The sequence below is a fragment of the Pelophylax lessonae genome, assembly GCF_965119305.1.
Source record: "Pelophylax lessonae genome assembly, chromosome: 9".
NCBI classification, from domain to species: domain Eukaryota; kingdom Metazoa; phylum Chordata; class Amphibia; order Anura; family Ranidae; genus Pelophylax; species Pelophylax lessonae.
In genome coordinates, this window is record NC_138776.1 from 44,886,487 (window position 1) to 44,907,949 (window position 21,463).

Consider the following 21,463-nt stretch of genomic DNA (forward strand, 5'->3'; position numbering starts at 1 on the left):
CAGATCCCCCAATTTGAGTGTGATTTTTTTTGTGAATAGAAACCAGGAGGCTTGGTTTGGGAGCTGACTATCTAAAGTCATTGTAAAACTGTAAGGGTGACTGAAGTCAGTGGCAGTACTAAAAGGGCATTACTATTGAAGTAAAAGGTATCCTACCTGTCAGAGGTGTACACAGGCCGATGCCTATGCCTGAGTCACTGCAGTCCAGATCGCCATTCCTCCAGCAAACGGTCACTTCCAGAAGGACAGAGGGCTGCCTCCCGACGGCCCACGGACCGCATGCGGCCCGCCAGGGTCCTGTACCGCCGGCCAGGCTTATCACCATTCAGGGTGAAGTTTGTGGGGCCGAGGCACTCCCGCAGGCCGCCAGGCCGAATATAGACATCCCGCAAGCCGCCGCTATCCTATACAGGCTGCCGCCATTGTCTTGCAGATCGCATGAGGCCGCCATATTGGCGTAGCCTCGTGTCTCCAGCATGGGGGCGGCCATGTTTGAGGTGACCAAACACCTCGAGGAGCTATGGGGAGGTGCCGGTAGGCGTGTAAAGGGGCGGAGCCGCCTCCTTTTACCCGGCGTAGCCTCGTGTCTCCAGCATGGGGGCGGCCATGTTTGAGGTGACCAAACACCTCGAGGAGCTAGGGGGAGGCGCCGGAAGGCGTGTAAAGGGGCGGAGCCGCCTCCTTTTACCCGGGAAAGCCAGCCAAAGACTTCCTGTCTGTAATAGACAGTGCTGGAACAGGTTGTATTGAAACTTCTGAGCATCAAGTGGTGAGCCTTGGGGTCTCTCTCTGTCTGTCTCTGTCTCTGTCTCTGTCTCTGTCTCTGTCTCTGTCTCTCTCTCTCTCTCTGTCTCTCTCTCTCTCTCTCTCTCTCTGTCTCTCTCTCTCTCTCTCTCTGTCTCTCTCTCTCTCTCTCTCTCTGTCTCTCTCTCTCTCTCTCTCTCTCTCTCTCTCTCTCTCTCTCTCTCTCTCTCTCTCTCTCTCTCTCTCTCTCTCTCTCTCTCTCTCTCTCTCTCTGTGTCTCTGTGTCTCTGTCTCTCTCTCTCTAAGCAGGTAACACTGAGTGGCGCTGGGGGTCTAAAGAAAAAAAAAATATTTTTTTTTTTGCAAATTATTTTTTTCCGGCAAGTGTCTGGAATAATCATGGACCCTGCCACACAGGTACCCCCACCTGATCCCCTCGAGGTGGCCGCAGGACCCTCCAGTTCAGAGTATTGATGCATTTACAGCAGTTTTGGAGTCTTCGGTATCTCGGGTGGAGATGGCCTGTCAGGGACGGGGGTCAAGAAAGCGACCCCCGCCTACCCCTATTTCATCTGATACTTCAGATTCTGAGATGGTCATTGCAGCTGCAGGTCCCTCTGCAGGGGCTGTTGTCTCAGGTAAAGTTCCCTCAGACAGTGAGGAGGACGTTCCTGCCTCCGCCATAGCACAAGAAGAAGCATTGGTGGACGCACTAGTTGTGTCGGTCCGGGAAACCTTAAGACTTGAGGTTTTACCGGCAGAGGCAACCGAGATGGAGATTTCCTTTGGTACTAGTAAACCTACCAAGACGGCGAAGGTTTTTCCCTTACCCAAATGTTTTGGTAATAAAATTAAAGAGGAATGGGATCATTCAAAACGTACCTTTACTGTTTCCAAGCGCATTGCTAGACGCTATCCGTTTGAGGAATCCCTCATTAAGAAATGGACGGTACCACCAGTGGTGGATCCACCTATTTCCAGACTGAATAAAGCCACTGTTATCCCGTTGGAGGATGCTCCGTCCTTTAAGGATCCGGTGGATTGGAAGATGGAAGCGGAGTCCCGCACTATTTTTTTCCCTGATAGGGTCAGCCTTTAGACCAGTGATTGTCATTGGTTTAGTTTCACAGACATTAACGGAATGGGCAAGATTGTTACGCCATGACCTAAAGGGGAAAGGTATCCCCCAGGCAGCATCTGATTTGATGGAACAAATTATACAAGGACTGCAGTTCGTCTGTGACGCAGCCCTGGATGCCACCCCCTTGTTAGGGCATGCAGGGGAATCGCCTATTTGGGGCCACCCTAGATGAGATCATTAAGGAGGTCACTGGAGGCAAGAGCACTTTTTTGCCGCAGGCTGCTAAAGCTAAAGGACCTCGTAACAAGCGTGGACCTTTCTTTGCCGCTCATAAAGGGTTCGTTCGCTCCGCTGGGGCGAGCGGGAAAGGCAAAGCCCCTCTAGGAAGGTTCAAGAGGCGCTGGTCGGGCAAACAAAAGGCCGACTCAGCCAAACCTGAAGTTAAGGCTAATACAGCCTCAAGGTGCGCCCCCACCCGGCTTAAGGGTGGGGGGGGACGTCTTCACCGGTATCCAGAGCTAGGGCTTTCCTGAATCCCGGACTAAGGGGTTCAGGAGATCATACGATCAGGATACAAGATCGAGTATCTATCACTGCTACCGGTGCGATTCTTCCCTTCCAACATTTGGGTGCTACAGGGAGCGGTAGTTCCCGTTCCCTGAACAGATCATTTTCTTTACCTTTTCCAAAGATTATTCTCAGTTCCCTCCAGGAATCGGATCCGGTTGAGCAAGCAGACCAAGGAGCCTCTAGTCTGGTGACTTCGGTCTCTAATGCTCAACCAGGAGAAATCATCACTCCTGATAAGAATCAAGTTTCTGATAAATGTGTGGGAACAGAGAGCGATCAGACTTTGTCAGATTGCCTGGACCAAGCAGCTCTAGGGCAGCCTGGTTCAGATCCAGTCAGACAATATCAGGGTGATGACTTAGGTCGATCACCAAGGATTTCATCATCTGTGTCTTCATCAGAGCATCCCGGAGGTGGATCTGTTGGCATATCGGCTCAACAGGAAGGCGCGGAGGTTGTATCAGCTACTATATGTCTTCCCCCCCTCTCAAGTTGCTGCTGAGATTTCTCCGCAGGATAGAGATGGAGGGAACTCCAGTTATCCTTGAAATTCTAGGCTAGCCTCGTCAAGCCGGTCAGGCCGACTTGGACATGCTAGTCGCGAACGCTCCTTGGAGTCTTCCTCTCAGGGAGGATCTGCGGTCTCAAGGACCGATCTTCCATCGTGCTTTACAGTCGCTGGTTTTAATGGCCTGGCCATTGAGACCCAGGTACTGAAGGACAGAGGGTTGTCAGCTTCAGTTATTCCTACTCTAATTAAAGCAAGGAAAGCGACTTCCAGCAAAGTCTATTATCGCACATGGAAGACTTATATTGCGTGGTGTGAATCTTTGGGATTTCCCCCACGTACCTATTCGGTGACCCGAATCTTGGCTTTTCTGCAAAAGGGGGTTGAGCAGAAACTATTCTTGAGCACCATCAAGGGTCAGGTTTCAGCATTAGCAATCTTCTTTCAGAAGCCCTTGGCTACTCATTCCTTGGTGCGGAATTTCATCCAGGGGGTGCGGCACTTGGCTCCGCCAGTCCGCGCTCCCTTACCGCCCTGGGATCTTAATTTGGTTTTGTCGGTTCTGCAGAAACCTCCCTTTGAAAATATCAGGGAGATTCCCTTGTTTACATTATCCCAGAAGGTGGCCTTCTTGGTGGCTATCACTTCTGCACGCAGGGTGTCAGAACTGGCTGCATTATCATGCCATTCTCCATATCTAGTGGTTCATAGGGATAAGGTAGTTCTTCATCCGAAGCCATCCTTTCTTCCTAAGGTGGTTTCAGACTTTCATCTGAATGAAGATATTGTGCTACCTTCCTTCTGTCCTCAGCCCAATCATCCTCGGGAATATGCGTTGCATTCCTTGGATGTGGTTCGGGCAATCAGGGTATACCTGAAGGCTACGGAATTGTTCCGTGAGACGGATTCACTTTTTGTGATCACGGATGGCCCCAGAAAGGGGTTGCCTGCATCTGCCACGACTATCTCCAAATGGATTAGACAGACGGTGGTACAGGCTTATTCAATTAGGGGTCGGAATCCTCCGTTCCCTGTTAAGGCGCACTCCACTCGAGCGCTCAGTACTTCCTGGGCCTACCGCCATTAGGCGTCAGTGGTCCAGGTGTGCAAGGCGGCTACCTGGTCGTCGGTACATACCTTTACGAAATTTTATAAAGTTGTGATGGCATCGGCGGATGCCTCATTTGGCCGCAAGGTTTTGCAGGCCGCAATTTGAGGAGACCGGTGGTCTACCTCGAGGGTTTTTTTCCGTTGGAATTTCAGTTGTCTCATCGTGTGATTGATGAGCCTTTAAAACTTCTAGTTGGCACCGGTTGGGCCTTCTAGATTGGATTTTGATTTCCATTTTCCCACCCTTCATTTGTGGTACTGCTTTGGGACGTCCCGAGTTGTTATTAATCAACGAGGACTACGTCTGTCAATGAGCGACAGAGAAAAATGGATTTTTGTAAAATCTTACTGTAAAATCCTTTTCTCTTAAGCTCATTGACAGACGTAGTACCCGCCCCTCTGTTTTTGAGTTGGGTTGGGTTAAATTCTCTAAACACTGCTTTGTGACATAACTGATTTGCTGTAGCAGGAAGTGAAAGGATATACCCTCTGGGACTGCCCCTAAGGTGTGGCCAGAACGTTTTCTTTCCTGTCTAGTCCTACTCCTGTAGAGGGCAGTATAACCCGAGTTGTTGTTAATCAACGAGGACTACGTCTGTCAATGAGCTTAAGAGAAAAGGATTTTACGGTAAGATTTTACAAAAATCCATTTTTTAGTGCTTTTAGTGCTTTCAGGTCCAGGATTGGACGCACCTTGTCTTCCTTCCTAGGAACCGTCAACAGGTTTGAATAAAAGCCCTGAAAACACGGTCCGGAGAAGCTAGCTCTAGGCTTACCAGACCTTGCTTGGAACCTCCCGGGCAAGTTTTGAAAGATCTATTTCCCTTATTCTCCGTCCCAGAAGCACAAAATAAATTTCTTTATGCTGAGGAGGAGGGTTTCCGTCTGTCACAAGGCTCCTTCCTTTTTCTGGATTGTGGCACGAAGGTACTCTTCTCCCACCCCCCCCCCCTCCCGTGATACCCTTAATGAGGTCATCCAGGGTAGCCCCAAACAGGCGATCGCCTTGAAAGGGCAGATCAATGAGGGCTTTCTTGAAGGCTTGGTCTGCAGACCAAATTCTTAAGCCACAGCACGCGCATAATCACCACCGCTGAAAGAGAAAATTTAGACAGCACAGGAGCTGGATCCAAAGCTGCATCGCAAATAAACTGCGACCCAAGGACTAACTGGTCTGGTAAAGCAACATAAGCAGCGGGAACCTGCTCCATCCCCAGACCCTGGTGCAAAAGCTTGGCCCATTCAGTTAAGGTCTGAGACACCAGGGCTGAGGCAAAGACTGGCCGCAATGCCGATGATGCCATAGTAAACATGTTGCGGGCCACAACCTCCGCTTTCCTGTCAGTAGGGTCCTTAACCGGTTGCCGACCGCCGCACGACTATATACTGCGGCGGTCAGCCCCGGCCAGGCAGAGTGACGTATCGGTACGTCACTCGCCTGTCACTGACTTGCGAGCCTATCGCGGGCGGGCGCGCGCCCGCCGCGGCTCGTTCACAGGCAAGTCAGTGCGTGTGACCGGCGGACTCGATGTCCGCCAGTCACACTACGATCGCTCCTGTGAAGGGAGAAAGACAGAGCAGCTTGTGTAAACAAGCTGCCTGTCGGTTCTCCCTGTGTAAAAGTGAAGATCTGTCCGTTCTACTATGTAGAACGGTTGATCTTTGCTTTTACACCAATAGGAATGTCCCTACACAGTTAGAATCACGCCCCTAGGACACACTTAACCCCTCCCTGTCCATTAAAGTTAACCCCTTCCCTGCCAGTGTCATTTTTGCAGTAACAGTGCATATGTATAGCACTGATTACTGCAGTAATGTCACTGGTAACCCCAAAAGTGTCAAAAATGTCAGTCAAGGGTCCGATCTGTCCGCCGCAATGTCTCAGTACCGAAAAAAAAATCGCAGATCGCCGCCATTACGCGTTAAAAAAAAAAAACACCAAAAATGACAGAAATCTTTCCCTTTGTTAGTAAACGCGATAACTTTTGCGCAAACCAATCAAAATACGCTTTTTGCGATTTTTTTTTTTTTTTTTTTTTTTTTTTTTTTTTTTTTTTTTTTTTTTTTACCAAACATAGGTAGCATAAAACAAATTGGCTGAAAAATGTTAAAAAATTTTGATTTTTACTTTTTTTTTTTGGGGAATTTCATATAAAAAAATGTGAAAAATATTGTTATTTTTGCAAAATTTACGCTCTTTTTTTGTTTATAGCGCGTGATCAAAAAATCGCACAGGTGATCAAATACCACCAAAAGAAAGCTCTGTTTGTGGGAAAAAAAGGACGTCAAATTCGTTTAGGTACAGCGTCGCACGACCGCGCAATTGTCCGTTAAAGTCACGCAGTAAAAAATCGCAAAAAAACCCCTGGTCCTTTAGCAGCCAAATCCTCCGGGGCTTAAGTGGTTAAAGGATGGGGATTCTTCTACTGGGATCATGGTTGCTTTATTCAACCTTGGCAAAGGAGGGTCCTCCACTGGTGGACTAGTCCACTTCTTTAAAAGGGACTCCTCAAAAGGGTAATTTTGGTTGTTCCCATTCTTTACAGGAAAACCTGTCAAAATAAGGCACATAACAAAAACTGGATTTTTGTAAGAAAATTTACCGTAAAATCCTTTTCTCTGAAGTTCAACAGGTGCATCTCTTCCTATTCATTCCTATTCATTCCTATTCTTCCTATTCTAAAGCCCCGTATACACGATCAGATTATCGAACGATCTGTCGTCTGTTTTTTGTGGCATGCTAGTCTGATGTGGAAAGTGAAGAGGTTATTTTCATACGAATACGACGTGATGTCATGTGTTGATTGCTTTGTCTGTGTTCTTTCGTCTCTGAGCATGCCTAGTCTTGCTCTTGGATTTTTTTCCGTCAAAATCTGTACTAATGAGACAAAAATTGGACGTTGTATTACGGACGACAAACATTTTATAGCCTGCACATCAGGATTTTGTCAGCCGAAAAGTCGGAGTTGGCTGTCGAAAGCACCATACTAACAATCCGAAAATTGACAGATCGGTCGTCGGACGAATTTTCCCTACAGATTTTCTTATCGTGTGTACGGGCCGTTAAGACAGGTTATGCTCCTTCTCCTAGGGATAGACCCTAGGCAGAAAAAAACTTGTCCATGCCTGTGGGGGCTGTCCCAGCAGGCATAACCCCTCAGGCTCTGCTATTCTCAAACAGTTTGGTTGCAAACCGTGTTAGAAAAAAAAAACATAACTCAGAAGTAGAGGGGCGGGTGCTGCATCTGTCAATGAACTTCAAAGAAAAGGATTTTACGGTAAGGTCTTACAAAAATCCAGTTTTCTCTATCGTTCATTGACAGATGCAGCTCTTCCTATTCATAGACTCATAGAGATGTACCAAAGCAGTCTATCATGATGGGTGGGAACAAGACCGACACAAAAAACTGAATTCCCCAATAGCAAAAGTAGTAAAGGTAAAATAGAGCTCACCCGGAAACAATGGAACCCTCAAAGAGAAACAAAAGGAGTTGATCAAAAGCTGGCCTTGAGTACTATCAAGGGTCAGGTCTCGGCCTTGGCAGTTTTTTTCCAAACCTCATTGGCCACCCATTCCCTGGTGCGTAACTTCATCCAGGGGGTGCGACACTTGGTACCTCTGGTGCGACTTCTGTTGTCACCTTGGGACCTTAACTGGGTGCTGTTGGTATTTGGGAGATTCCCCTGCTTACCTTATCCCCAGAAGGTGGCCTTTTTGGTAGCTATCACTTCTACACGCAGGGTATCTGAACTGGTGGCGTTGTCCGGTCGTTCTTCCTACCTGGTGGTTCACAGGGATAAAGTGGTACTTTGTCCGGATCTGTCCGTCCTTCCTTCCGAAGGTGGTTTCCAGTTTTCACCTAAATAAGGACAGCGTGTTACCTTCTTTGTGTCCTAAACCACAAAACATCCTAAGTAGTTTGCACTGCATACTCTGGATGTGGTTCAGGCAATTTGGGTGTACTTGGCGACTACTGAGTCTTTTCGAAAGTCAGTTTCACTCTTGTTCTCACGGATGGTCCAAAGAAAGGGCTGCCTGCGCCTGCTGCGATTATTTCCAGATGGATCAGACAAAGGTTTGCAGGCTTATTCAATTAAGGGTCAGGTTCCACCTTTCCCTGTTATGGCGCATTCTGCTCGGGCGCTTAGTGTTTCCTGGGCTTTTTGCCATTCGGCATCTGTGCTTCAGGTTTGCAAGGCGGCTACCTGTTCGTCTGTTCACACCTTTACCAAATTTTATAAGGTGGATGTGCTGGCATCTGCGATGCCTCTTTTGGCCTCAAAAGTTTTGCAGTCTTGTGGTTCTAATGAGTCCTATGTTGCCTGGTTGGCTATATTTAGCCTTGGGGACTTGTTTTTTTCTGCTGTTCCCACCCCTCATTTTATGGCTTTGCCTTGGTACGTCCCTACTGATATGCATCTGGAACTGCGTCTGTCAATGAACGATTGAGAAAACTGGATTTTTGACTTACCGTAAAATCCTTTTCTCTTAAGTTCATTGACGGACGCAGTACCCGCCCCTCTATTTTGAGTTGGGTTGGTATTACTTCTGACACTGCTTTGATACAAAACTGACATCCTATGCAGGAAGATAGGGTATACTCCCTGGGACTGCCCATGGGTGTAGCCAGAATTTTTTTTTTTTCGATCTAGTGTCCTACTCCTGTAGGGGGCAGTATAACCCTACTGATATGCATCAGGAACTGCATCCCTCAATGAACTTAATTGAAAAGTATTTTACGGTAAGTCAAAAATCCAGTTTTTTACTGAATGAAAATTGCCTGCCCATTTAGTAACTTGACACCCCTCCGCTGTGCAGAAACAGAACTTTAAGGAAGGCTGTGCAGTCATGAGACTGCAAATACTACATAAGAAAAAAATACAAAATGTTTATATTAGAAAATACTAAGTGGTTGTAAACTTACCTTTAGTGTTTTGTACCTATAGGTAGGCCTATAATAAGGCTTCCCTATAGGTACTGTAAATATCTCCTAAACTTGCACCGTTTAGAAGATATTTATATTGCATGCAGCCGATGACATCATCGGCACATACTCTAAAGGAACGACTGCCTGTGCTCCCGTTTCTTCAGAGCCCTGTGCCGTGACTGGGGGCTCCCACACACATGCGTGGGAGCGGCAGCTCCGGATAGTAGCACAGCCGAAGTCTGCGGACCCGAAAGGAAGACGGGCAAAGATGGATGCAGCCTCCAGCGAGAACTACGTGTGCTTCGTTTGCAGGTAAGTGTCACATAATGTGCTAGTATGTGATGCATACTAGCACATTATGCATTTACTTTGCAGGTTAAAAAAAAAAAGAAAAATATGCAGACTTCCTCTTGTATGCGATTAGAGTGCACAAATAATATTGCAAGTATTGCTATGTTTTGGATGTTGTGCATTTACATATAGTTTTACATTTGTTAATTTTTGTCTTTTCACTTGCAGCTATTCCGCAAGCTGGAGCAGTGCAACACAGAGCTGAAGAAGTACAGCCATGTCAACAAGAAAGCTTTGGACCAGTTTGTGAACTTCTCTGAGCAGAAAGAGAAGCTCATTAAACGTCAGGAAGAGCTGGAGCGAGGTTACAAATCCATCATGGAGCTAATGAATGTCCTAGAGCTTCGAAAGTACGAGGCCATCCAGCTTACTTTCAAGCAGGTAATATGATTTACAGATGAGGGGGAATTGGTAGCATAGAAATGGGTTTTGAATTGGTGGGGGTGGGTGGAACTGACAGGCTGCTCTAGTGCCTTCGCAAACATTACTGCACCCCTGCTTTGTATCCTCCCAAGAAGTGGACTCTGGGGGTTTATGTAAATGAAAAGCGGCTGCGTAGGTTCAAGAAATAGGCGTTCTTGGGTTAACTGCATTTGCATGTAGACTGCCTGTGGGAATGCCCACACATGCCGCTGATAATGACTGACAGCACAGAAAGCAAATAACTAAAAGGGGCCAGCGATAGGGAGGAGAGGGCTAGATGAGGCTTGAAGTCATCCAACCTGGAAATGAGGTGGGCTCTGAATACCTATTTTAAGTTTCTATTACACATATGGAACAGGGAAATAGAACTAATCACATTAAAGTAGAACTTTAGCCAGACAATTGGGTCCTTCCAGGATTAACTATGTAAAACATTAAACATGTGGCTATACGGTTTTAAAATCCAGTATTACACTGTCACATCCTGCTCTGCACATGCTCCATTGCTCTTTATTTTTAGTCACTGTGCCGAATTTGTAGAGGCCAATCTGCTTACAGTCTAAAGATTTACTGGCTCTGGGCTTCAGCAAAATGGCAGCCTGTGGCAGGAAGAAACAGGAGCAATGCTTAAAGCAATTTATAGCACACACTTTTGGTATAAATTGCCAAAAAGTGTGTGCTATAAATTTTGGTAGCATCATTTTTAATGTGGTATGTATTTTCCTTGCTAAAGAACATTCTTTTTTATTAAATTGGTATGGATAAAGTTCCACCCTAAGCACAGAAGAGGACCCTCTTACCAGTGTGAAAAAGAGTAATGTGAAGTAATCTTTAAAGAGGAGGTCCAGGTTCCTTCAGAAAAAATAAAGTCAGCAGCTACAAATATTTAGACACTTGCCTGACCAGGAATCCAGCGGTGTCTTCACCCCAGCCAATTTTTCAATTGGTTCTCGGATGCTGCCACCGCCATTGTTGGTAAGGGAAATCAGCATTGAAACCTTGCGGCTTCACAGTCGATTCCCTGCTTCGCATGCGCGAAGCGCTCTGCACTTTGTGAATGGCCTGGTGGCGAGGGAAGGGGGGGGGGGGGTTCTCAAAATACCTTAATTTTTCTGATGACGCCAATCAGCATAGGTCCTTAAAGCTAACCTAGCATAAAAGCAAATTATACCCATCCAATTTAATGGTTAAAAACGGACGGAGACGTCGCCTGACAAGTTGCGCTCCATTCAGTACAGTGGAACTATTTTAATCGGAACTACTCAAGTCGCTCCGAACCTACAAAAAGGTTCCTGCACTACTTGGGGCGACTTCAGGGTGGTTTGCATTGACTTCTTTTCTTTTAAAGAAGATGGGCTGTATGGGGCGGTTTTAGAGTCGGACGACTTTGAAGCCACCCCAATGTGAACCGAGACTAAATGTCACATTTGCTTGTGTCCTCAACCAAACTGTTGGTCCTAACTGATCCCATGTGCAGCATCATGGCAGTTGCAGATCAAGCCGAGGCTAGGATGGCAGCTTCCTTGGCTGAAAAGGATGGGAGGGTTTAGTTATGTTTTTAAAGCGGAGTTCCAGCCATTCACTCACCTGTCCAACGGTCCAGCGATGCGGCCGCCCGAAGCCTCGATCCTCTCCCTCGGCGCCGGCATCACTGCTGTGGGCACCCAGCTGTGACAGTTTGCGGCTTCACAGCCGGGTACCCACTGCGCATGCGCGAGTTGCGCTGCGCGTCTTGATTGGCCGGTAATCTTCTGGGACTTCTGACGTGTCCCAGAAGATTGCAGGGAGGGAGGGGGAGAGGTGAACTTCAGTTCAGGGCGCCACGGCGCTCCGAGCGGAAGTGGGATCGGGTATCTGTCAAAACTAGGTACCCGCTCCCCCCCCCCCCCCCCAAAAAAAAGACATGCCAAATGTGGCATGTCAGGGGGTCAGGACTCCCTAAAGCGGAAGTTCCACTTTTGGGTGGAACTCCGCTTTAAGCTTTACTTTCCATTTTCCAGTGGCAGTTAGGAGACGCCAACCAGTGTAAACTCTGACCTTCGTTGGACCTTGCAGAGGATACTAAAGTTAGTCTGTTGCTTTGCCTTGCATACTCAGGACAGGTGCATTTTAAAGTGTACATCAGGGCATAATAAATATACGGTGCTCAGCATATATGAATACACCCCAACAGATTTGTCAGAAAACCTTTACTTTCCTTTGGGTTATGCAGCCTCCTACAGGAGTAGGACACTAGGCAGAAAAAACTTCTGGCTACATCCTTGGGCAGTCCCAGGGGGTGTACTCCCTCTCCCTGCTATAGTCACTCCATTTTTTTTCTGCCTAGTCAGGAGTAAGGACCAAGTTACCTTGCTGGGATCTTTGGTCTTGGCAACATTTTTTAGATCGCAAATTTTTTCCTCCTGGATTTTTCCTTTTGAGATCTACGATCAACTGCTGGACTGGGCGCTGGTCTGGTAACCCCAGTCTGGGCCGCGACATAGCCCCACTGGACGGGGGCTGGCTCTGCGAGTTAAACGTCTCACAAGGTTGCATACGACCTGGCCACAGCCTGAGTCGCAGCGTTGCTCCTGGCCGACAGCCCCCCATTTCGATGGAGAGGAGGATCTGTCTGGAGCGGTGTCCACCTGGTTCTTGGAATTGGTGAGTAGCTGTCACCCCTCTAACCCTGGAGGGTTTTGAGGTGGATGTGGGCCCCTCCTTGGGATGGTCAGACCCCCGGGTTCCCCTCCTTCCAGCGGGCACTACCCCCCCATCTTGTAAAGTCCCTCATCCTGTCCGTCCCCGCCCGCCCCCCTTCCACATACGCTGGGGATTGATTTTTTTATTTTTTTATTTTTTTCAGGTGGTCTGGCCACCTTTCTGGGGTGGGGGCAAGGCACTAATAGCGATGGGGGCCCGGGGGGAAGGGGTGTGCCAGCGGCTGGGCAATCGATTGTGCGCGCGGGGGGGGGGTGTTGTACATGGTGGGTGCTGCCTGGATCTGTTCTGATGTCCCCGCATTCTGGGTCCCTGTATGATGCCTCGTGGTGCTACACGTGGCTGTCATATTGTGTATTCCTATACACGGCAGCCATGTTTGTGTAGTCCGACGGACATTTTCTTGTGGTTTACCATTGCAAATAGTGGGGGCCATGACAGTGAAGCCCTGTGGGTGGCGATTTCGGCGGTTGGAGCCCCTCCTTATCCCCTGGTGCTGACTGCTTGATCATTTAGCTTCCTGATCGCCGCACGTGTAGTGCAGAATTTCTGGGTGCTTGCAGGTGTCTGTGTCGGCAGGTGGTGAGTCTAGTGGGGTCCTCTCCCTCTCTGCTGAGGATCGCTCTGTGCCTTGTGCTTGACGACCAGGTGATGCTGCCAGCGCAGTGGGGGTTGTCCCTTAGTGTTACACTTTTTTGTGGGGTCCCCCTGGTGACTCCTGGAGTCCTTGGAGCACGTTTCCCCAACTGATCCCCTCTCTGAGGCTGCGGGGCCCTCAGGGTCCCAACCATCCATCCATGCACTGACGGCGGTCCTGGAGTCCCTTGTGTCCCGGGTGGAGGCGGCTTGCGGGCGACGGACTAGCAAACAAGCTGGCACTCACAAGCCATCCAGAGCGGCAAAGGTATTTCCTTTCCCCACCTATGTTGACATAATTGTCGCAAAAGAGTAGGGACGACCAAAGCATCCCCATGTGGTTCCTAAGCGTTTTACTAAGCGTTGCCCCTATGAGGAGTTCCTTCTTAGAAAGTGGACTGTTCCACCGGTGGTGGACCCTCCGGTTTCCAGATTTAAACAAGGCAACCATGATTCCTGTCTTTAAAGATCCGGCTGACCAGGCGGAGGCTGTGGCCCGCATTATGTACACATTAGCGGGTTCGGCAGTGAGGCCGGTATTTATCATTGACCTAGTGTCGCAGACTGACAGAGTGCGCTAAGCTCATACACCCTGTCAGGAGGATGAACAACTTCCTCCTGCCTTTGCAGAGCTGGCGTACCAGCTTGTCCAGGGATCACCTGATTTCTCGCCTCTGTTTGATGGTGGTCATTTGGCGTGTTCTTTGGCCTAAATGCTGGTCTGCGTACCGTATCTAAGAAGGTTTGGAGCTACCCTTGATGACCCTATTAAAGGTCTCTGGGGGGGAGAGAGTATCTTTCTTCCACAGGCTACTAAGGGTAAGGAACCACGTCAGACGTGGACCTTCCTTCTCTGCTCATAACAAGTTTTTTTCGTCCCCCCAGAGTCGACTGACAAGGGCTCGAGGCCTTTCAGGGCCTCCTCTGGCGGCACCAAACGAACCTGGTCTGGCAAGCCAAGCGAGGTTCTCAAGGCCCGCGGACAAGGCTACGTCAGCATGAAGGTGCGCCCTCAGCAGTATCAGGACTCGTGGGCTTCCCTTGTGCAAGACAAATGGGTCCATGAAGGTATTTGGTCCAGTTACAAGATCTTATTTTGCTCTTGTCTGCCGGCAAGGTTTTTTCCGGTTACAGGGCCTGTTTGAACAAGACCTGTTCCTTCAAGGGGTGATTGTCCCTTTTCCGACTTGGACACGTTTTCCAGGGTTTTTACTCAAACCTGTTCACAGTCCCCAGGAAGGAAGGCAAAGTGCATCCAATCCTGGAACTTAAGGTGCTAAACTGCTCTGTGCGGGTACAGAAGTTCAGAATGGAGTCCATTCGAACGGTTGTGGCATTCCTACGCCAGGAGGATTTTCTTGCCTCTATCAACATCAAGGATGCTTACCTTCACATTCCAATATGTGCCAGTCACCAGCGTTTTCTCTGCGTTGCTGTGGGAGAGGAGCATTATCAGTTTGTGTCGTTGCCCTTTAGTCTCTCCTCCGCCCCTCGGTTCTTCACAAAAGTGTTGGCTTCAGTGCTAGCTTTGCTACGCCAACGGGGGATCGCGGACCTGGGCTACTTGGACTATCTTTCTGTGAGCGGAGTCTGCCATCTGCTCTGGTGGAGAAACTGGAGATCACAATACGAACTCTGAGAAGTTTGGCTGGATTTAGAGTTTTCAGAAGTCTGCCCATTTCTGTCCACAAAGGTGGGCTATTTGGGCCGGACTCTGGACTCGGCCATAGCCAGAGTGCTCTTTCCTCTGGACAAACTTCTGAAATTGCTGGCTGCAATTCGCCTCCTGCTGTCCAACAAATGGTTATCCTTCCGGACTTGCATGCGGGTGCTGGGCCTGATGATATCTACCTTTTGAGGCGATTAAATTTGCGCAGTTCCATGCAAAGTCACTGCAAAGGGGTATTCTGACCTAATGGGACAAGACTCTGCAGTTACTGGACACACAGATCCGGCTGGTGGCTTCGCTCTTTGGCTGGAAAAATCCTTCCTCCCCTTGTATTGGACAATGGTCACCACGGATGCCAACCTGTCCAGCTGGGGAGGCGTCCTCGGGAAGCATTCTGCTCAGGGGAATCGGACGCTGGAAGGCGTCCAATGTCCTGGAGCTCCCGAGTGATCAGACTGTGCCTGGATCATTAGACGGATCGTCTTCAGGGATGCCTTGTGCATGATTAATCAGACAATGCCATGGCCGTAGCTTATGTCAATCACCAAGGGAGCACAAGAAGTCCCCTGGCAGCTCTGGAGGTAGCCGGCATTCTAAGGTGGGCAGAACGGTTAGTTCCAGCCCTCTCCGCCGTACACATTCCTAGGGTGGAAAATTGTCAGGCTACCTCAGTCCGCAGGCATTGGACCACAGGGAATGGTCTCTTCAACCGGAGTTGTTTCATCAGCTGTGTCTCCGGTGGGGCACTCCCGTGGTGGTTCTGTTGGCGTTTTGGCATAACAGAAAGGTACAGAGGTTTGTGGCTCGGTCAAGGGATCCACTGGCAGACGCGCTGGTGGCCCTGTGAGGTCAGTATCTGATTTTATGCCTTCCCTCCTCCCAAGCTTCTGCCCAGACTCCTAAGCAGGATCACGGCAGAAGGGATTCCGGTCATCTTAGTGGCCCCGAACTGGCCTCGCCGGGCTTGGTACGCCGATCTGGTAATGAGTCCCTGAAGTTCCTTGAAAGCTTGAAAGCTTCCTCTCAGGGAGGATCTGCTGTCCCAAGGACTGATCTTCCATCCTGCTTTACAGTCGCTAGCTGACGGCTTTGTTGAATGCCAGGTACTAAAGGATGGACGTTTTTCTGAGTCAGTGATTCCTACGTTAAAAGCTAGGAAATCTTCGAGGAAGATCTACCATCTCGGTGGCTCTGATCTTAACCTTCCATCAATGGGGATTTAACAGAAATTGGCCTTGAGTACCATCAAGGGCCAGGTATCGGCCTTGGCAGTCTTTTTTTTCCAACAACCTTTTGGCCACACACTCCCTGGTGCGTACTTTTCTTCAGGGTGTCCGACATTTGGTTCCTCCAGTGCTGGCTCGGTTGCCACCTTGGGATCTTAATTTGGTGCTTTCAGCTCTACAGAAGCCTCCCTTGGAAAATATTCAGGAGATTCCCTTGCTTACGCTGTCCCAGAAGGTGGCGGTGTTATCCTGTTCACCTTTATCTGGTGATTTACAAGGATAAGGTGGTGCTTCGCCCCTGTCCGTCGTTCCTTCCAAAGGTTGCCTCCGATTTTCATTTGAATGAAGACATTGTGTTGCCTTCCCTGTGTCCCAGACCTAAACCTCCAAAGGAAATTGCCTTGCATGTCTTGGATGTGGTTCGGGCAATTAGGGTGTACCTGGCAGCTATAGTCTTTCAGGAAGTCAGACTCTTTGTGCGCACGGATGGACCTCGCAAAGGGTTGTCCGCTTCCTCTGTTTACTAATGGAATTTTGGGGTGGACACGGATTCCCGGGTTCCCTTCCTTCCCGTTAGGCCCTCCTGTATTATGGTGGTCCCTGTATGTCATCTACCCCCCCCCCCAATCCACCCCCCATCTAGGGTAGTGTGGTGATTTGGGCTGTTTCCTGGGGCATGGTGCTGTAATAAGGGTGGGGGGGGGGGGGACTGTACCTGGTGAAGGCTCTTCTCGGTTCCCTCCTTCCCTCTGGTGCTGTTCTTGGGCCCCAGGGATCCCTCCTGGGTAATTTTTCGTTGGTCTAACATACGAATAAGCTGCGGCCATTACAGAGGAGCCTCTGGGCTGCAATTTGGGCTGTGGGAGCCCTCCTTGTCCCCTGGTACTGACTCCTGGGTCTCTTATTTCCCTGGATGCCGCACGTGGAGTGCAGTTTATTCTGGTGCTGTCGGTGCCTGTCTGGTGAGGTCCTCCCTCTCTCTGCTGCAGGATCGTGGGTTGCTCTGATGCTGGCGACCTTGTGTTGCCAGCGCGGTGGGGTGTCCCTTAGCAGTGTTTGACACTTTTTGTGGGGGTCCCCCTGTTTACTAATGAAGTCTCTTTCCCCCCCCCTCCCTCAGAGGCTGCGAGGCCCTCCAGGTCCTAACCTTCCATTGGATGCAGCTGAAGCTGCGGCGCAGGAGCCGGTCCCCTTTGACACTCACAAGCTGTCTAGAGCGGCAAAAGTGTTTCCTTTTCCCTCCTATTTTGACAGGTTTGCCGCAAAAGAGTGGGAGTGTCCAAAACGTCCCTTTATGGTTCCTAAACGCTTTGCGATGCGGTACCCCTTTGAGGAGTACCTCCTTTAAAAGCGGGCTGTTCCACCGGTGGTGGACCCCCTGATTTCCAGGTTGACTAAAGGCAACCATGATCCCAGTTGAGGAATCCTCCGGCCTTTAAGGATCCGGCTGACAGGAAAGTGGAGGCTGCGGCCTGCAATATGTTCACTGTGTCTCTTTGAATGTGGCTCCCCTGAATTCTAGGCTGTCTTTTTCAGCACTGGTATTAAGGCGCGTATTGTCGCTTAAGTGTTGGTCCAGACCTCTAAAAAGGCTTGAACGATCTACTATTTCAGTGAGATCGCCTGTTTAGGGCTACCCTTTATGACATCATTAGGAGTCTCTCCTAGGGGGGAAGAGTATTTTTCTTCCGCAGGCTGGAAAGGGTAAGGAGAACCATATTGTAGACGTGGCCCATTCTTTTCTGCTCACAAGAAGTTTTTTCGTCACTCAGGGTCCACTGACAAGGGCTCAAAACCTTTCAAGTCCTCTTCGGGAGTTTCCAAGCCACCTTGGCCTGGCAAGCCCAGAGCAGGATTCAGCATGAAGGTGCGCCCTCACCTCTGCCTAGGGTAGGGGAATGGCTTTTCTGGATTCCATCCAGAAAATTGGATTATCTGGAGCTTACTCTGGACTCCGCTCTAGCCCCAGAGTATTCCTTCCTCTGGACAAACTCCAGAACATACATGCTGCAGTTCATCTCCTGCTGTCCAGCAGATAGTTATCCCTCCAGACTTGCATGCGGTTGCTGGGCCTGATGGTATCTATCTTGGCGGGGGTTCAGTTTGCACAGTTCCATACAAGGTCCCTGCAAAGGGGGATTTTGGTCAAATGGGAGCTGTGTCTGTCAATGAACGCAAGAGAAATGGGATTTTTGACTTCCTAAACTCCATTTTTCTGTGTTCATTGACGGACACAGCACCCGCTCCTCTATGGAGTTGTAATACTTCTGACACTGCTTCTAACAAAACTGAGTACCCAAAGCAGAGAGGGGGGTGAATACCTCCTGGGACTGCCCATAGGCGTAGTCAAGTTTTTTTTTTCTGCTTAGAGTCCTACTCCTGTAGGGGGCAGTATAACCCTATGGTCAAGAATCCTTCAGGAGCTGTGTCCGTCAATGAACACAGAAATGGATTTTAAGGTAATAAAAAAGTCCCATTTTTTTAACCAGGTTAATATAAAATAATTTGTTCTCTGTTTTTAGCAATGGGTATTTTTAAATATTAAAAGGTGTTATTTTTTTTTTTTTCGCAAAAGCTTTTTTAAATTGTCTGAAAACCCCGGTATGCGTGCTTGGCAGAAATGACAAAATTGTATATGACTCCAATCAAACTGCAAAACCTTGTTCTGTGCCATAGGTGGTGTAACTGACCAGTTGTTGTTGCTCTCATAGGTATCAAAGAACTTCAGTGAAGTGTTCCAAAAGCTGGTGCCAGGAGGAAAAGCCACACTGGTGATGAAGAAAGGGGACGTAGAGGGGAGCCAATCTCAAGATGAAGGGGAAGGGAGCGCCGAGAGTGAAAAAGGCTCCAGCTCACAGAGCAGTGTGCCATCTGTTGATCAGTTTACTGGTGTTGGAATCCGGGTAAGAACCCCCAGTGCTTGATAGAGTGGGAGGAGGCTGAGAGGTGTTTGGTAAATTCATTTAATATATGCCTTCATATCATATTTAAAGTTGTACTCTAGTCAAATATTAAACCAGTATTAATGCATTTTTGTTTTCTTTAACCACTTGACCTCTGGAAGATTTACCCCCCTTCATGACCAGGCCATTTTTTTTCGATACGGCACTGCATTACTTTAACTGAAAATTGGGCGGTCGTGCGACACTGTACACAAATAAAATTTGTCTTTTTTTTTTTTTTTTTTACCACAAATAGAGCTTTCTTTGTGTGGTGTTTGATCACCGCTGCATTTTTTCATTTTTTGTGCCCCGCCTCAGCCCCGCCTCCTCTCAGTGAGCTGTACTGTATGTGTTGTATTGAGGCCGTGCTCTGCGCCGCCTCCACCCCGCCTCCTCTCAGTGAGCGAGGACTGAAAGCATTATATCTCACTGAGCTCTCTTTAAGAACAAACCTACAGACCTTTTTGTTTGTAACCCAGGGGCTGCCTGTGTGTATATGTATATATATATATATATGTGATCCGGTGCACAGCTGCTGCCCTGTAGCAAGAAACGGCAAGTGGTTAAGACCGCCGCATAGCAGTTTTAATGCTACAGGGCAGCTCTCCTGTGCAGAATCGCGTACATATACGTGATTCTGCACTTCCGCCTGCGGGGGGCACACACACACACCGCTGTCTGCTTCTGCTGTGAATATTCACAGCAAAAGCCAATCTGCGGGTGCCGGACACTGGATCTTTGCCAACACCCGCTGATTATCAGTAATGCACACAAAACTTGAGATCTTCCTATGTAAACAAAACAGATCTCAGTTCTGACGGGAGAAGGAATGGATTTTGTGTTCCTGCAAAGTGGGGATCAAAATCAAACTCTTCCCTTTAGTAAATGCACCTAACCCAGAACACACAAATTGGTTAGGCACACAGCCCTTTGATCACCCTAGATGTTTAACCCCTTCCCAGTCAGTGTCATTAGTACAGTGACCATGCATGTTTTTAGCACTTATCACTGTATTAGTGTGACTGTCGGTGTCCGATTGTCCACCACTATCGCAGTCCCGCTATAAGTCACTGATCACCACCATTAATAGTATAAAAAAAAAATAAAGAATTCCATAAATATGTCCCATAGATGTGGACACTATAACGTTCGCATAAACCAATATACGCTTATTGGGAATTTTTTTTTTACCTAAAACTTGTAGTAGAATATGTATTGGCCTAAAATTATGAAGAAATCCGATTTAAAAAAAAAATGTTTATTGTATATTTTATAGCAGAATGAAAAAATATGCATATAATTTTTTTTTTTTTTTTTCAAAATTGTGTTTTTGTTTTTTAATAGCGCAGAAAACGTGGTGGTGATCAAATACCACCAAAAAGCTCTATTTGTGGGGAAAAAAATTACATAATTTTGTTTTTGGGTATAGTGTTGCAAAAATAAAATGGCCTGGTCATAAAGGGGGGTAAATCTTCAAGTGGTTAAGACATTCTTAAATTTGTTTTAAATGCAAGCAGTTTAATTATCTAAACTTGCCTTGGCATTGGCCTCTTGCAGTCTCTTTACAGCAAAGTTCAAAGTGGAAGGGGAAGAAGCAGCATAAGTAGCCAGTTGAGTTGATCTCAAAAGGAGATAGCTAGTAGGAGAGAAATTTAGCTTGTAGGAGAGAAATTTAGCTTGTAGGAGAGAAATTTAGCTTATCTTTGTCCTGCACTTTGTAGTTACAGGCTGCATCGAATTGTCCCACCATGTACCCTTAAAATAAACTTTATGGTTAACTAGGTGGCATCTGGCCATTTGCAGGGCTATACCTCATTTACAAGTTTGTAGTGGGCTTGCAAGGTGTTAACTTATTTAGTTATTAATTTATAGAAGTCTAATACACTCGGCAGCTATTCACAGAGAATGTTTAATTATTCCAATGGGCCCTCACCTCAGAATAGCTTTTATTATTTTTATTTATTTTTAATATGTAAATTTGTACTAAGCCCTTGCTGTTTTTGCTCCCCATAGGTTTCTTTCACTGGCAAGCAAGCTGAAATGAGAGAGATGCAGCAGCTGTCCGGAGGACAGAAGTCCCTGGTGGCCCTTGCGTTGATCTTTGCAATCCAGAAATGTGACCCGGCCCCTTTTTACTTGTTTGATGAAATTGATCAGGCTCTGGATGCACAGCATAGAAAAGCTGTGTCAGGTAATGTGCCCCTTTTCCGTTGTCATCATTATTTAATTTTGTGTACTTTTTTTTTTCTTTGCTATATTTCTAGACCCCTTTCTTGTTTTAGTGAAAAAAGTTCATAAATGATTTAAAATAGAGTTGCCTTGAAGTGCATCTGTCGCAACAGAGTCAAAACCCGGACAAGCACTCGCCTGAAATCAGGAGGGCTTCATGCACGCTATAAGCTTAAAAAAATTCAAGAAACCGCTGGATGAGAAGCGCTTATAATGGCATTTTTGTGCCAGCTTATGCAGCAGTTAGGATCTTTCAGCTTTTTTTTTTTTCTGCTGCCAAAAACATGGACATTTTTTCCCTATTGTTCATTGACGTATGCAGTCTCTGTTCTTCATAACAGGTTAT

At 47.8% G+C, this 21,463-nt stretch overlaps 1 protein-coding gene across 1 annotated transcript in view; it reads left to right on the forward strand.

Moving 5' to 3' along the window:
- Positions 1 to 21,463, forward strand: part of SMC3 (structural maintenance of chromosomes 3) — a 118,259-nt gene that overhangs the window by 75,505 nt on the left and 21,291 nt on the right. Inside the window, exons 25-27 of the mRNA XM_082269120.1 lie at positions 9,461 to 9,673; positions 18,658 to 18,849; positions 20,902 to 21,079. Coding sequence (XP_082125246.1) covers positions 9,461 to 9,673; positions 18,658 to 18,849; positions 20,902 to 21,079 — 583 coding nt within the window. The remainder of the gene's footprint in view (positions 1 to 9,460; positions 9,674 to 18,657; positions 18,850 to 20,901; positions 21,080 to 21,463) is intronic.